Source organism: Echeneis naucrates, chromosome 3 (genome assembly GCF_900963305.1).
Source record: "Echeneis naucrates chromosome 3, fEcheNa1.1, whole genome shotgun sequence".
NCBI lineage: Eukaryota > Metazoa > Chordata > Actinopteri > Carangiformes > Echeneidae > Echeneis > Echeneis naucrates.
Window position 1 is genome coordinate 316,328 of NC_042513.1, and position 15,185 is coordinate 331,512.

The window sequence follows — 15,185 nt, forward strand, 5'->3', positions numbered from 1 at the left end:
TCCCCTGAGAACTGATCAAAGCATCAAGGAAAGCAAAAAGGACAAGTGCTTGATCTCCCTTAACTGTGATGTCTGAGTGTATGTGTGCACATTGTTTGTAAAAAGTATTTTAATCAAAATTTGTTAGACAGCACCTTTTGCAGGAGACATATTTGTGGTTAGCTATTGTCTCTTGCATTCATAAATCAAAAATACAGTGTGTGTTATACAGCAACTTCTTGGGGCTCCATGACATGAGTTTGACAGCTTTTGACAGCTTTTGCTCCGCAGCGATGTCTCTAAACATCAGCTCAACCTCTTCAAACAACCAATCAAGGATATGCTCTGTCATTTTAGCTGGAAATTCACAATGTTAATAATGGCCATCAGCGATTGATCACGAGGTATCAGTTAGGTACTTGTTATGCCCTATGCTTCAGGAGAAATTTTGTTTCATTTGGAAACATGAGTCGCATATTAACGTAAATGTAGATTAGGTAGCTTTGCAGGCAGAGAGAATCAGAATATATATATATATATATATATATATATATATATATTATTATTATTATTATTTATTTGATTTTTTTTATGTAAACATTGACATTTGACATTTTTTAAATATTTGTAGTGGAATATAGTACAATTGTACATGAATTTCAGTTGGCTTATGGGCAAATCTGGTAGACAGCCTGCGGGTAGAAACTGTTTTTAAATCTGGTAGTTTTGGTGAACAGAGCTCTGTAGCATCTACCAGAGGGAAGCAGTCTGACCAGTTTGTGTCTGGGGAGTGAGGGGTCTGCAGCGATGGCACCTGCCCAGTTTCTGACTCTGATCCTGTAAAGGTCCTCGATGGAGGGCAGATCGGCCAGTGATCTTCTCTGCAGACCTTATAGTCCGCTGTAGTCTGTTCCTGTCCTGCTTGGTGGACTTGGTGGCCGAGCCAAACTAGATAGTGGTGAAAGTGCAGAGAACATACTGGATGATGGCGGTGTAGAAGATGACCAACAGCAGGCAGTTTGAACTTTCTCAGATGAGACAGATAGTACAGCCTCTGCTGGGCCTTCTTCCTGAGTCTATGTGGGAGGTCTACTTCAGAGTTGAGGTGTTGGAGGACGAATTGCAGTCCCATGTTGTCCCATCCACTGACCAGTTTACCCGGTAGGCAAACTGCCGGGGATCCAGCAGGGGTCCTGTGATGTCCTGCTGGTGATTCAGCACCAGTCTCTTGAAGGTTTTCATGACTACAGGCATCAGGGCAACGGGCCTGTAGTAATTTAACCCTGTGATGGTGGGTTTCTTGGGATGGGTTTCCAAGCCACTTCACACTGAAGCAGAGTTGCTGGCTGATAATTTGCTCTTCAACTTCTCAGAGTAGCTCCTCTTAGCTACTCCGATTTCCGTCATCAGTGTGATTAAATTCAGATAAAATTAAATCAGATTTATTTCTATAGCGCCAATTCATAACAAAGTTACTTATAGAGCAGGTCTAGACCAAACTCTTTATAAAATGATTTAAAGAGACCCAACAAATCCCCCGATGAGCAAGCACTTGGCGACAGTGACAAGGAAAAACTTCCTTGAAGAGGTAGAAACCTCGGGCAGAACCAGGCTCAGGGGGGTGGCCATCTGCTTCGAGAGAGAAAGAGCGAGAGCCTTTCTCGCAGGCCTGCTTGGATGGGGTACGGTTCCCACTTGTGTAGGCCTCCTCCTTGGCCTGGTGCACAGAAAGTCCTCACAGTCCTCACAGAAATTGATGTACAATGTCACAGTGTCAGTCAGTTCGTTGAGATCCATCGCTGCAGCTTTAATCAATCAATCAATCAAACTTTATTTGTGTAGCACTTTTCATGCCAGTGGCAGCTCAAGGTGCTTCACAAGATAAAAACAAGGAATAAAGGATCCATAATAGACATATACATTCACATATTCATTAACACAAAAATTTTAAAGCATTGGAAATCAGAGGCATTGGGGAAACGCTATCTTGCACTCAGTTGTTTTCAGTAGGGGAAAACACTAGAGCAAATAGAAGTAAGTAAAATAAATAAAGTAAATAAGAAAGTGTTGGTTAAAAATTGGTAAAATCGAGAAGTGCAGAAAAATACAGTAAGAAGGAGTTAGTTAAAAGAGTTAAAATAAATGAATGAATAAAAAAGTGAAATAGATTAAAAATAATAAGATTTAGCTAAAGGCCAGGCCAAAAAGGTAGGTCTTTTTGCTTTTAAAAGCGTCTATAAATCCTGCTCTTCTCAGGTGTTCAGGCAGTCTGTTACATAGGTGTGGGCCGTAATGATAAAATGAGGCCTCACCATATGTTTTGCTGTTGACTTTGGGAACATTTAAAAGGCTGCTGCCCGAAGACCTGAGAGTTCTGGAGGGCTCATAAAATCAGATAAATAACTGCGACTGAGACTGTTAAGAGCTTTAAAAACCATTAAAAGGATTTTAAAATTCATCCTGAAGGAGCCAGTGCAGAGATTGGTGTAATGTGGGCACCAATCTCTGGTCCTCATTAAGACTCGTGCAGCTGAGTTCTGCAGTAGCTGTAGTGGTTTTCTTTGAAAGACCAGAGAGAAGAGCGTTACAATAGTTAATTCTATGAGTGATAAAAGTATGCGTTAATGTCTCTCTGTTGGCTTGAGAGAAACATGGCTGCACTCTGGCAATATTCTTAAGATGATAAAACCCCGTCTTGGTTATGTTTTTGACATGGGGATTAAAACTTAGTTTTGAGTCTAAAATGACACCAAGGTTTTTAATCTGCTCAGATGTGTTAAAACCAAGGGCTTTGAGTTTAAAATGGATTTTCCCTCTGTGTGCTTCAGGACAGATGACAAGTACCTCTGTTTTTTCCTGGTTGAACTGCAAAAAGTTTGCTGTCTTCCATGATTTTATGTCTAAAATACATTTTAAAATGGTGTCTATTGGACCAGTGGCATCAGGAGACATGGCTATATACAGTTGTGTATCATCGGCATAACTATGGAAATTAATGCTGTGTCGCCTGATGACATTCCCGAGTGGCAACATGTATAGGTTAAAAGGGTAGGAGCTAAAATGGAACCTAAGGGAACGCCACAGTTCAAATCATATTTTTCGCATGACAATTCTTCAATACTAATAAAACATTTTCTTCCTGTAAAATAATCTTTAAACCAGTTTAAGATGGTACTAGAAAGGCCAATCAAGGTGTGCAGTTTATGCAGTAGAATTGCTTGGTCAACTGTGTCAAATGCTGCACTCAGATCCAATAGAAGAAGGATAGAGTTTCCTTTTGTCCAGGTTGCACCTCGGGTCATCAACAACTTTAGTTAATGCTGTCTCTGTACTGTGTTTGGCTTGGAAACCAGATGATATTTCTCTAAGACATTATGAGAATTTAGGGTTAAGTCATTCAGCTGATTACAAACAAGCTTTTCTGAGATCTTACCTAAAAATGGCAGATTTGAGATGGGTCTGTAGTTATTCAGAACTGAGGGATCCAGGTTATTTCTCTTCAGCAGAGGTTTGATTATTGCAGTTTTGAGTGAGTTTGGAAAGACACCCATCTTTAGGGAACAGTTTATAATGCTGAGTAGGTCACCAGTTAAGAACCTAAAAACTGATTTTAAAAAGGACGTGGGGACGGGGTCTAAAACACAGGTTGTGGATTTAAGTTGGGAGATCACTTTTCTTAGCATTACAGTATCAACCAGGACAAAGTTCTCTAGTGCTTCCCCACCTGCAAAAAGAGGATCATTGTTGTTAAAATCAGACGTTTGACAGTGTTGTATATCTGACCTTATGGTGTCTATTTTGGTTTTAAAATGGGCTGCAAATTCTTTACATCTTGAGTAGGAAGAAATATAGCTTGAGTTGTTAAGGACGGGGTAGATTAGGCGGTCTATTGTTGAAAAGAGGATTTTAGGATTGTTCTGGTTATCACTGATCAGCTTTGAAAAGTGGGCTTGTGTTTATTGTTTTACTGCCTCATTGTAGATTGTTAGCTGTTCACTGTAAATTTGGTGATTGATGGTTACCATATTTTTCGCACTATAAGGCGCACTTGAAATCCTTAAATTTTCTCAAAAATCGGCAGTGTGCCTTATAATCCGGTGTACCTTATGTATGAATTCTTGTTATGCTTACTGACCTCGACCAATTTTATTGGTACACTGTGCTAAAAAATCTGTCAAAATGTTTTAGTGCGACTTTGGTAAGCGATGAAGCCACTCCACTTGATGGATTGTCAGAGCATTCCCAGCTGACACAGGGACGTTGTAATAACGTTGGTCCTTGGTTGGACATGGGTTGCAACGTCAGACAATTTTAGATAACTAATTATGGCTACCAACCACTATCCAACATTTTGTCAGTGTTACCTTACAATAATTAGATGTCAAGCCAACGTTAGGTTTTTAACTTAAACCCAATTTTCGAATTCATATCATAATCCAATTTTTCACTATTTTATGAGTGAATAAGATGGGAATCATTTGTATTGGGTAGAACAGGTGCGGAAGGACGTTAATTTTTAGAAGTGAGATTCGGCCCAGTCATATGGGAAAATCGTTCCATCTCTCCAAATCTTGTTTTATTTTATCAAATAGTAGGTTAAAGTTAGCTTGAAACAACTGATTAAATTTAGGTGTAATATACAGTATATACCTAAGTATATGAAACCAGTAGAGGACCACTTGGATGAAAAAGGATTAGGATTATTTGGCGGATCTTTTAAATTACCTTCAGGCATTGTCTCTGATTTGGAAAAATTAACTTTATATCCAGAAAAGGCAGCATACCGATCACTAATCTGGATAAGACAAGGAACAGATAAAGAGGGGTTTAACATAAATAACGTCATACATTGTCTGCATATATTGAAATTTTATGAGATTTTTCTCCCCCATCCAGTCCAGCCAATAAAGGGTCTTGTCTGATAGTTTCCGCTAAAGGCTCAATAGCCTCTGCAAATAAAAGCGGTGACAGATGACAGCCCTGTCTGCTGCCACTCTGGACCACAAAATGTGTGGACCTAAATCCATTGGTTATAGGACCCTCACCCACCCAAGTCATCAACTACGCCGAACCGATCAAGTGTAAAAAAAAAATTAAAAAGTAATAATACTATAATAACAGTTGAAAGCTTTTTACGCATGTAGAGAAATCACAAGACCGTCTAATTCCAGTTATCCAGATAACTGGATAATATTTATCAATCTTCTTCGGTTGTTATAAGAATTACGGCCCCTAATAAAGTCAGTTTGATCCTTCGTCACTATAATTGGTAGAAGGCCTTCTAAGCGTCTTGCCAAGAGAGGATTTTTAAATCCACATTCAGCGGCGAGATCGGCCTATATGAGGCACAATTCTCAGGGTGTTTCCCTTTTTTGAGAATCAGTGAAATTTAGCTTCCGTTAGTGATGGTGGGAGAGTGCCACATTCAAAAGAATGAGTTAACATATTCATCATAGGCTCTAATAAGATATTTTTAAATTCTTTATAGAACTCGCTACCGAGACCATCATTGCCTGGTGCTTTGCCTGATCGAAGAGGTTGAATGGCCACACGCAGTTCAGCCGCTGAGATCGGGGCATTTAATTTAGATTTCTGATCTTGTGATATAGCTGGGAGATCAAATTCAGACAAGAAAGCTTCCATTAGAGTCCTAGCATTGTTAGCTTGTTCTGACTGATATAAGTTAGTATAGAAATTTCTAAAAGTGTTGTTAATTATTTTAGAATCAGAGGAGCAAGTCCCTGACTCGTCTAGAATTAACTCAATAATTTTAGAGGCCCTACGCTTTTTTGTTAAATTGGCTTAATATCTGTTATCTGTTTATCCCTGTGCTGAAATAGTCTTTGTTTTGCATATCCTAATTTTTCCCCTGCCTTTTTTGTTAGCAAGGAGTCTAATGTGGAGGAAATAGCAGTAATTTCCTTCAGTTTAGTTGCTGTAGGTTTCTTGATATATTCCTTCTCTGACATACTTAACCTTTTTTCTAATAAAACTTGTTACTCCATATTTTTACGTCTTTTGGTAGCAGTATAGGATATGATCAACCCCCTGGCATAAACCTTGGGGGTCTCCCAGAGCAGGGATGAATTGGTAGCCAAGGGAGAGTTGGTGGCAAGAAAATGCTTGAATTCTTTAGAGAAATATGATATGAATTTGTGATCTTTTAGAATTGAGGTATCCATTCTCCAACTCGTGAGTTTTTTTAACTATAACATTCATATACACTGTTGCATGATCTGATATTATGACGTTTCCAATTGAACAGGAGACAACAGATTCTATAAGCTGTTTCTATTATTGTGGAACACTTTTGAGGATTTGAAAAAAGGTGAATTCTTTAACCGCAGGGTGAAGTGTCCTATAAACATCCACATATCTCAAATCCTCACAGAGACCAGTGATTTGTTTTGATTGTTTTGATAGGGCTAAAGCACCTAGAGGAAACCTGTCCATCAAAGGATTCAAAAGGCAATCAAAGTCACCTCCCACAATAGTATTTTCCACTGCAAGATCAGATAATTTGGCAAACGTCTCAAGTGCAAGGTCCTCCCCTTGGAAGGAGGCTGAAATAAGTACAAACCGTCCTTATTTGTCTTTAATACATTTTGACACCTTAACTGGTAATTAGTATCGCCACCCCTCTGCTTTTGGTGGTGAAAGATGAGAAATAGACTTGATCATAGCCGCACTGTTGCAGCTTTAAATGTTCCTCATTATTCAGGTGTGTTTCTTGCAACATAGCAATATCAACCTTTTCTTTCTTTAAAGATGATAATATTTTTTTCCTTTTGATTGGAGAGTGGCTTCCCTTAAAATTCCAAGTGCACAGCCTCAATGTGTCACAGGTGTGTACCGACAGCATTTCGCCTGTGTGTGGATGTGGGAGAAAGCTCAGTGTTTTGCGTACATTTATACAATATATTTTATAAATGTAGTAGGCCTTTTTTTCGGCGAGAGAAAGTTGTTCATGTTGCAGTGTGTGCGCAATTGCCTTGTGTTGAACTATGGTTTATTTACTCATATATAAGTAGTTTCGTTGTATTCAGGTTTTTGTATCTGAAAGTCGTCTGTGGAATTTGACTTCATTGCGCTCATGCTGTCTGAGTATGTGTGGGTGCGAGGCCCTGCACTTTAAAATTGATGCGTAATTGCGCCTGGATAACATGGGCACAGCTATTCTGGTTCTACTGCAATACGTTTTTATAAAGTATATATAATAAGAATAATACAGCATAATCATACACTTACTAAGAAGATTTACTAAGATCCCACGTGAAGGGTACTAAATTATGTGCACAGTGCAATAGACTGTTTTGCGGGCGATCTACTAAGAATAAGTGTAAATGAAAACAGGTGCAACAGGTGGCGACAGCAGTATTTAAATGTTTAGATGAGGGTTTTGTGTCTTAGTGGAGAGTTGGAAGAGCTGAAAGCTGTAACAAGAATGCTCTGTCAGCTCACATCCGCAGACATCCCAACCCTCCCGCATGAGCGCAGAGTGGCTGTGTGCGCGTGTGATTGATCGTGTGCACATACGGGAGCGCTAGCGTGCGTGTATCTATGTGTGACCGACAGACAGAGAAAATTCGTTAGCCCCCCCAATGAAAAATCCACGGTTGGTCGGGCTGGGACGCGGGGTGAGCCTGGGGGGTGGATGAGTCCTTCTGCTCGGAGCCGCTATGTACTCCGCAAGGCCGGAGCGGTGATGATTCCCGGACAGTCTCCGTGCCGCCTTCTTCAGTAGCTCCCGGCGTGCAGATGAGGTTGAAGTAAAAGGGTTTCCTCGGTCCCGTGTGTCCGGTTAGAAAAAAAAAAAGAGAACATGTAAACTTCACACAGAAAGGAATCAAACCCAGAACCTATCTTTTCTTGTTGTGAAGCAAAAGTGCTGAAAACTACCATGCCACTACCATGCCCGTAGCCAGGCTGATAACATTAATGACGTAAATTACTCTTGACAGAGCTTCAAGACAAAATATCTATAAAATGTTATAAAATATAAAATATTATTGGCAGCAGCTCCAGCAGACCGAGTCACATTCTTCACATTAACATTCAAGTTAACGCCTGTAATCTTTTTCAGAGGTTCCAAAGACAGACAAAAGCTTTGAGGAGCGGCTCATCTTCAAAACTTTCATTCTGAAGTTTGTCAATGCCTTCACACCCATTGTGTATCTGGCCTTCTTCAGGGGCAGGTACAGAAAACCTTTCACTGCTTGTTGTTTGTGAATTATTTTTATCAAACATCTGTTGGTCATTTGGGATGCAGATTCCGTCATCCATACTCTACCTTTGTAATATATGACTAAAGTCATTCTTTTCATTAGAATACCAATGCTAGACTATGGTGACATTCTGTATATGCATGCATCTCCCTCTACTTTGAAATCACTTAACACAGCTTACTATAATGCCCATGTTTTAACACTGGAGATGGTTTTAGCCTACCAATGTGACCTCTGGAAGATGTTGTCTTCTCTTTGTGACAGGAAGACAGTAACAGTTGCATTACTTCAGATTTTTTTAAGTTGACACCAAAGTGATGAAGGTCAAGCCATTGTCAACTAGTCACTGATGGCATCACTGATATTTTTTCATAGGAGGAGCGAATGCTTTGGAAATGTCTGTAATCGTTGACAGGACTTCTGTAAAAGAGCATGATGCTCTGTCAATTTTCATAAAATAAACATATACTTTCCTGACTTATTTTATATATGTTTGGTCCACAGGCTTGTTGGGCGACCTGGAAACTACTTGTATGTTGTTGGATCGTACAGAATGGAAGAGGTAACTACTTTGCAAAGCTCAACTATCAACAAACCCCAGCATAGGCAGCCTGTCTCAGTCACACCCCATGTCCCTTGATCCCAATCCTACTGGTCCCTAATTCAGTAATTTTTTTGTCAAATATTTTGAAGCCAACTGAAGTTGAAATTATAAGACTGACATCTTGATGATATTCTTTTAATATTGACAGGCCTTTATTTTCATAAGTGCATAGCATATGTATTTCTGTATATAAATATTTCTGCTCATTTTCATTTAAAATTTTAATTTTGAATTCATTTTTACTTTAGACTGTATGCAAAGTTGGTCTTCTCTTCCTCACTCTGATTTGCTCTTACCCTCTGACACCTATTCACACACTCCCTCCAAAGTGTGCCCATGCAGGCTGCCTCATGGAACTGTGCATCCAGTTGTGCATCACCATGCTGGGCAAGCAGCTCATCCAGAACAACCTGTTTGAAATTGGCATACCGTAAGTGCAGAACGTACACCATGCAGCATGTTGTAACGCAAACCCACAACAATGCACACAAGACGAGCTCAACAACACATGAGTTCAGCCACCAACAGAACATTTTATGCAAACCCATTCATAGAGAAATAATTTAGATACCTTTATGTCCTTAGACATACTCACCTGGGTTTGCAAAGGAAACCAATTCCTTTGCAAACCCAGTATGCAATTTCTCTGTGGCTTTATCCTCATTGTGAGCTGTGTGGTACTTTGTGTCTAGTAGAATTCATAGAGCTATACTCAGTGAATATGAGCTGCAGTGGCACTGTAGTAACATTACTGAATGTTTCCTCTCCGCCTGCAGGAAACTTAAGAAACTGCTGCGGAAAAGAAAGTCTGAACTGGACTGTAAAGAGGAGGAGGAGCTGAGCAAAACACTGCAACGCCATGAGAAAGATCACCTCTTGGGTCCATTCAATAGCCTCAACCCTGAGTACATGGAAATGAGTGAGTCCAAACGCAAGCAAATTATGCTATCATAAAATTTCTTAAGCTTTTTATAACAAATGTGAATTTGTGCACCTCTAGTAATCATAAATAAGGTGTGTGTGTGTGTGTGTGTTGTTGTGATGTGAAGTTCAGTGCGTGACCACATTCTTATAAAGTCAGTATAGCAAAAATAATAACCATGGGATAGTGTATTTCTGCAATCCACTTTGAAGTCATCATCACTAGGTTCCCTCCAAAACCTTTGTGGGGTTTTTTTCCAGCATGATCGTTTTCATTAATGAATACCATTTTATGCCTTTTGAAGCCTAAATCTGCAAGCAGAATTAAAAAATAAATGTTAAGCTATAGACAACCACGCCATGGTGACATGATTTCAAAGTTGCCACCTCTAAAGTTTTTGTCTGATTTGGTGTATAAATACAACAAATGTATCTCATGATAAAGACATTTAATGAAATCAAGAAGGTTATAATGAAACTAATAAATCAGAGCTGGTATTTACTGACCTAGAAAGCTCAACTTAACCAAGGCTATTATGTAAATCATACATTTCTCTGCATGTTTCTCTACAGAACTATCAGTAAGCTTGTGAAAGCTATTACCATTTTATGATTTGTATTAATTAACAGTTAATCAAAATAGTCACTGAAATGAAAAATTGCTACAGTTGCATCACTCCATTTAGATCCTAACCCTTTTTTTGCTGTGTCAAGGATTAATGACAAAGCTTATGCTTTTCAAGGCTATGGTACAATTCAGCATTTACAGCAGTAGCTGTGGTGTGGCGGAATTAGGTGACAAATTATACATAGTAAAGTGATGAATAATTGTATGTTTCCAACAAAGTCTGTATGATATATAGCAAATCAACATAAGGATTAGTTTCCCTTTAAATTGATAAATATTAATTAATTAACTTTCAGTCAGCAGTAGAAAGTAACCCAAGTTCCATCTTTGTCTCTTTTTCTTCTTCCTTTTCTGCTTATTGTTGTTATTATTACCATTGTTATTGTTGTTGTTAGTAGTAATTGTTGTTGCAGTAGTAGCATTGATAAGAACTTCTTCCAGATGTGTAATTATTTACAGTAAGTTGAAGTATGAATTGCCCTAATACCTGTCAAATCTAAAAATCTGCCTATTTCTTTGTATGTCACAATTTGTGTCAAAATTGAAAGCATCAGGTAGCTAATAATTAAGAAACAAACGAACAAATAACAAAAGAAAACTGTTGATTGAATGCCTCTTGTCAGAGTTAAGTTAAACATCAGTTGGTCAGTCTCAGGTGTTACGAGGTGTGTTGCCTTTTTAGAGACCAAAATTCTGTATTAGGGTAGAGCACAGAGAGGAGAAGAAAATGTATTGAGCTGAGACCAGCTGATATTAGGCTGAAAATATTGCAAATTGACATCATGATGTATATGCCAATTAGCATATTATGTTATTTAACAACTTTTTCAGGAGTTTCACCTTCTTTAATTTGGCATTCTTTTACATCAATTGAACAACAATTTTCAACTGTGCCCTCAGACACTGGCAACACAAGTTGAGACAGATAGTAGGTTTTGAACCAGGTGTACCATATTCAATAGTAAGTTTCACAAATTTTACTACAGCTTTGGTTGCATATGAAATCCCATTCCAAGAAGACATGGTGGATCACATTTTAATATTTCATTGCAATGTGTCTGTGGTCTCTGTTTTTTAAGTCATTCAATTTGGGATGGTGACTCTGTTTGTGGCTTCATTCCCTTTGGCACCGCTCTTCGCTCTTCTCAATAACATTATCGAGATTCGCCTGGATGCCAAGAAGTTTATTATGGAGTTGCGCAGACCAATCGCAGCCAGAGCCAAAGACATCGGTAGATCTTCTTCCCATATCTATCTCTCTCTTTCCATATATATATATCAATGTTATTTATTATTCTGTTGTGTGACATAAAGATGGAATTTTTAAACTCGAGAACTTTAAAGCCTGTGTACAAATTGTGTTGTCAAGGTTGATGGATAACAGAAGTTTAATTGGTTTATGAATGCTTTCCATTCAGTCTCCTCTGTTTTCACCTTTTTGCAGGTATCTGGTACAATCTCTTAAGAGGCCTCAGTAAAGTAGCTGTCATTGTTAATGTAAGTTATCCCCATATCAATCTCTGTAGTCACTGTAGAGTTGGATTTAAAACACATACAAATACATATTTTTTATGCCAGGGATTACACAGACAAAAGAGTTGTTACTACGTGTTGCTCGCTTCCTCAGTTGTCTCTTAGTGGGAAAAGTCATGCTAAGACTGAGACCTCACTGTCAACTGCTCCATTTCTTCCTAAGTACAGGTCTCAGATTATGGTACTGAAATTCACTTAAATTTTGACCACACTGGGAGGCTGCTAGGGGAAAGCCAAACCCCTATCCTACCAAAAAATGTATCATATAGTGATAGTGACAGCTAGAGTTCCAAACTAAAACTGCACTTCACAATATAGTTTGGCTTTTCAAAACACGTCTAGATTTGAAAATGAATAAAGTTTTTCTGCTTTCTTGGGGACAGCAGGTGATGACCTGTTTTGTCTTCCTCAGGCATTTGTCATTTCTTTCACCTCTGACTTCATCCCTCGCCTAGTCTACCAGTATATGTACAGCCCAGATGGAACCATGCACGGCTTTGTTAACCACACTCTGTCTTACTTCAATGTCAGTGACTTCCAGCCCAACACAGACCCTTTACAACCAATGCACCTAGGTTACAAAGTGGAAATATGCAGGTAAGGTTTCACTATAGCAATGCCCTTGAGTCCTGGAGCCTGCTGACAAAGGCCTCCCCAGCAAAAGTTAATATCTTTCAGAGTACCATAATACATTTATATTTGTGTATATCCTGCTTCACAGAGTCATTATTTCTCATTACTGGCACTATATCAGAGCATCAAATTAACGTTTTTCTCTGTGTTTACAGGTATAAGGACTACAGAGAGCCTCCCTGGTCAAGCACTCCATATGAACTCTCCAAGGAGTTCTGGGCCATTCTGGCAGCCCGACTTGCCTTTGTGATTGTTTTTCAGGTTAAGTCACTCAGTGAGATACACACATTCAGAAACATTACATGATTCTTACATGCAAATAGGTATGTTGAATCTCCCTTCCATTTTTTATGGAGACTAAGTAACTAATACGTCATTAGTAACTGGTCCCAGAGTTAAATATGAGATAATTCAGTGAGCACTGAGAATTGCAATAATTCCTCTGAAAAAATGGCTTCAAAGTGGCTTGTCAATTTACAGGCCCCACAGGCACAAGTGTTACGACCCCAACCTAGGGAAAGGAGGACGCAACCCTAAAAGCCAGATGTAATTTGGCAAAGTAAGGTTTTATTGCCTTGGATAATAGAAAAAAAAAGGGTAATATAACAAAAGGAGCAAAACTGAGGAAGAGGATGCCGGTCAAATCAAAAAAGGAATAAAACATAAAGAGGACTCACTGAGCTATGGATCTCTATTAGTTTGACACCAAAAGAAAAGAACACAAAAGCTACCTGTTAAACTAAAAACCTGAATTACAAAGGACCAGCATGCCTGCACCTAGGATGTCCACACATTGCCAAATATGTAACAAAAAATATCGACCATCAGTTCTATTATATAAAAATTTAAACCTGGCCACACTTCTTCAGAGCATAAATATTGAAAAGAATACAAAGTTGAAAACTAACAAACTCTGTTACAAGGAACTACCAAATATCTCCAATCTGCTGAGTAGAAGGTTTCGAGCACAGAGCACAGCCGAGGCGAACCATCCATTTCAGACAGCCGCCTGGACTGAATGACGAGTTGCATCTCTTGTAGACCGCAATCAGGCAATTGACAGGCGGCACGGCCAGTCGGTCAGGTGCCGCACCAATCAGAACAGAGGGAGGGTCCAGGTGAAACGGGAACGGAGGGAAAGGTGCCGTTCCAATCGGAGGGAAGGGGGCGTGGCCAGGCGTGCAGGAGGGAGAGAGAGAGACACACATACACACGGCACTGACGGCTGTACACATACCCTACAGCCGTAACAACAAGCAAGTGCAAGCAATGCTGAAACACACTGCTTATTTTAACCCTGTCTACAATCATAATTATTGTTGCTTAAATAGCCTTTATAGTTTACAGTGTTGCTCATTAACCTACCAATTCACCTACCAATAAACTACCCAACTCAATTAACAACACTGACAATATACAGTAGCAGTCAAAGTTTGAACACTCTTTCCTAATAATTTGAATGAGAAAGGGTGTCCAAACTTTTGACTGGTACTTTATATGTGTGTGTACCAAGCCTCAGATGAATAGTTTTATTCAGTTCTTAAAGTAAGGTATAAACACAATATGTTCACTTTGTCATTTACAGAACGTGGTCATGCTCATGAGTGACTTTGTCGACTGGCTGATTCCAGACATTCCCAAGGACATCAGCCTGCAGATCCACAAAGAAAAGATCCTCATGGTAGAGCTCTTCATGAAAGAAGAACAAGTAAAAAGACTTGCAGCACGGGACCACCACTACCAGGACAACTGCACCCTACCCCTATCAGTACCTCAGAGCCCACCACAGGCCCGCTCACGGCCCATTTCACATACTAACTGCTGTTAAACTGGTAGTGAAGAGGGTCTTTGAAACAAACACAAACAGCCACAAGCAACTCTAACCCTAACACCAGTTTCTGTGTGTTAGGGTGTAAATAAATTAATCGGCTGCGTACAGCTGAAGGTTAACAAAAGGCAAGAATTAGCTAAATAAGCTTTTGTTGTCATCATGCTGTTCAGAAATGATTTCAGACAATTAAAACCTGCACATCTGAATTCCCGTGTTCTTCAATCGTTTGTTGCCTTTTACAAAGTCAAATATACTGTGTCTATGACCAACATCCAAACAGTACTCGTAAAAACATGGTCTATTTCAGACAACAGAAAGAAATAAACCATTAACTGCATTTGGGGAATGACTGTGTTCATTTCTGAAAACAAATTTCCAACCTAAGATGAACTGTATTTTAATGCACCAAATATTGTGCCAATTCTCCCATGGGGCTTGACTGCTGCTTGCTAAAGACATCCTCAGTCAGTCCGTCCACATGGTCCTGCTAAGGTGAGATTTACTCCTCCTGCTATCAGTGTGGAGCCAATCCCAGCTCAAACTGGGTGAGGGCAGGGTACACCTTGGACAGGTCACCAGTCCATCGCAGGGCCATCACACAGAGACAGACCAGCACCCACTCACACTCAGACCTACAGACAATTTTGAGTCACCAGTTAACCCAAACATGCATGTCTTTGAATGGTGGGAGGAAACCGGAGAACCTGGAGGAAACCCACGCAGAAAGGGCCCAGGCCAGGAACCAAATCCATGACCTGGTTGACCTCACCCCCCAAATTGTGCTTCTTGTGATGGACTAAGAGTTGTCCAGCTCACAATAACATGCATTTC

The 15,185-nt window shown here is 39.5% G+C and overlaps 1 protein-coding gene across 4 annotated transcripts in view; it reads left to right on the forward strand.

The window, feature by feature from the left end:
• The window catches only part of ano1a (anoctamin 1, calcium activated chloride channel a), a 61,108-nt gene extending 46,427 nt beyond the window's left edge, over positions 1-14,681 (forward strand). For 2 of the 4 annotated variants that reach the window (XM_029498238.1, XM_029498239.1), the window contains 9 exons: positions 8,063-8,174; positions 8,709-8,766; positions 9,138-9,238; positions 9,585-9,727; positions 11,437-11,589; positions 11,802-11,854; positions 12,303-12,487; positions 12,679-12,784; positions 14,109-14,679. In XM_029498238.1, coding sequence (XP_029354098.1) covers positions 8,063-8,174; positions 8,709-8,766; positions 9,138-9,238; positions 9,585-9,727; positions 11,437-11,589; positions 11,802-11,854; positions 12,303-12,487; positions 12,679-12,784; positions 14,109-14,351 — 1,154 coding nt within the window. In that variant the 3' untranslated portion in view covers positions 14,352-14,679. Of the gene's footprint in view, positions 1-8,062; positions 8,175-8,708; positions 8,767-9,137; positions 9,239-9,584; positions 9,728-11,436; positions 11,590-11,801; positions 11,855-12,302; positions 12,488-12,678; positions 12,785-14,108 lie in introns of those variants that run through there. The other 2 variants (XM_029498240.1, XR_003840588.1) reach the window with 2 other exon arrangements.
• Positions 14,682-15,185: the final 504 nt, after the last annotated feature.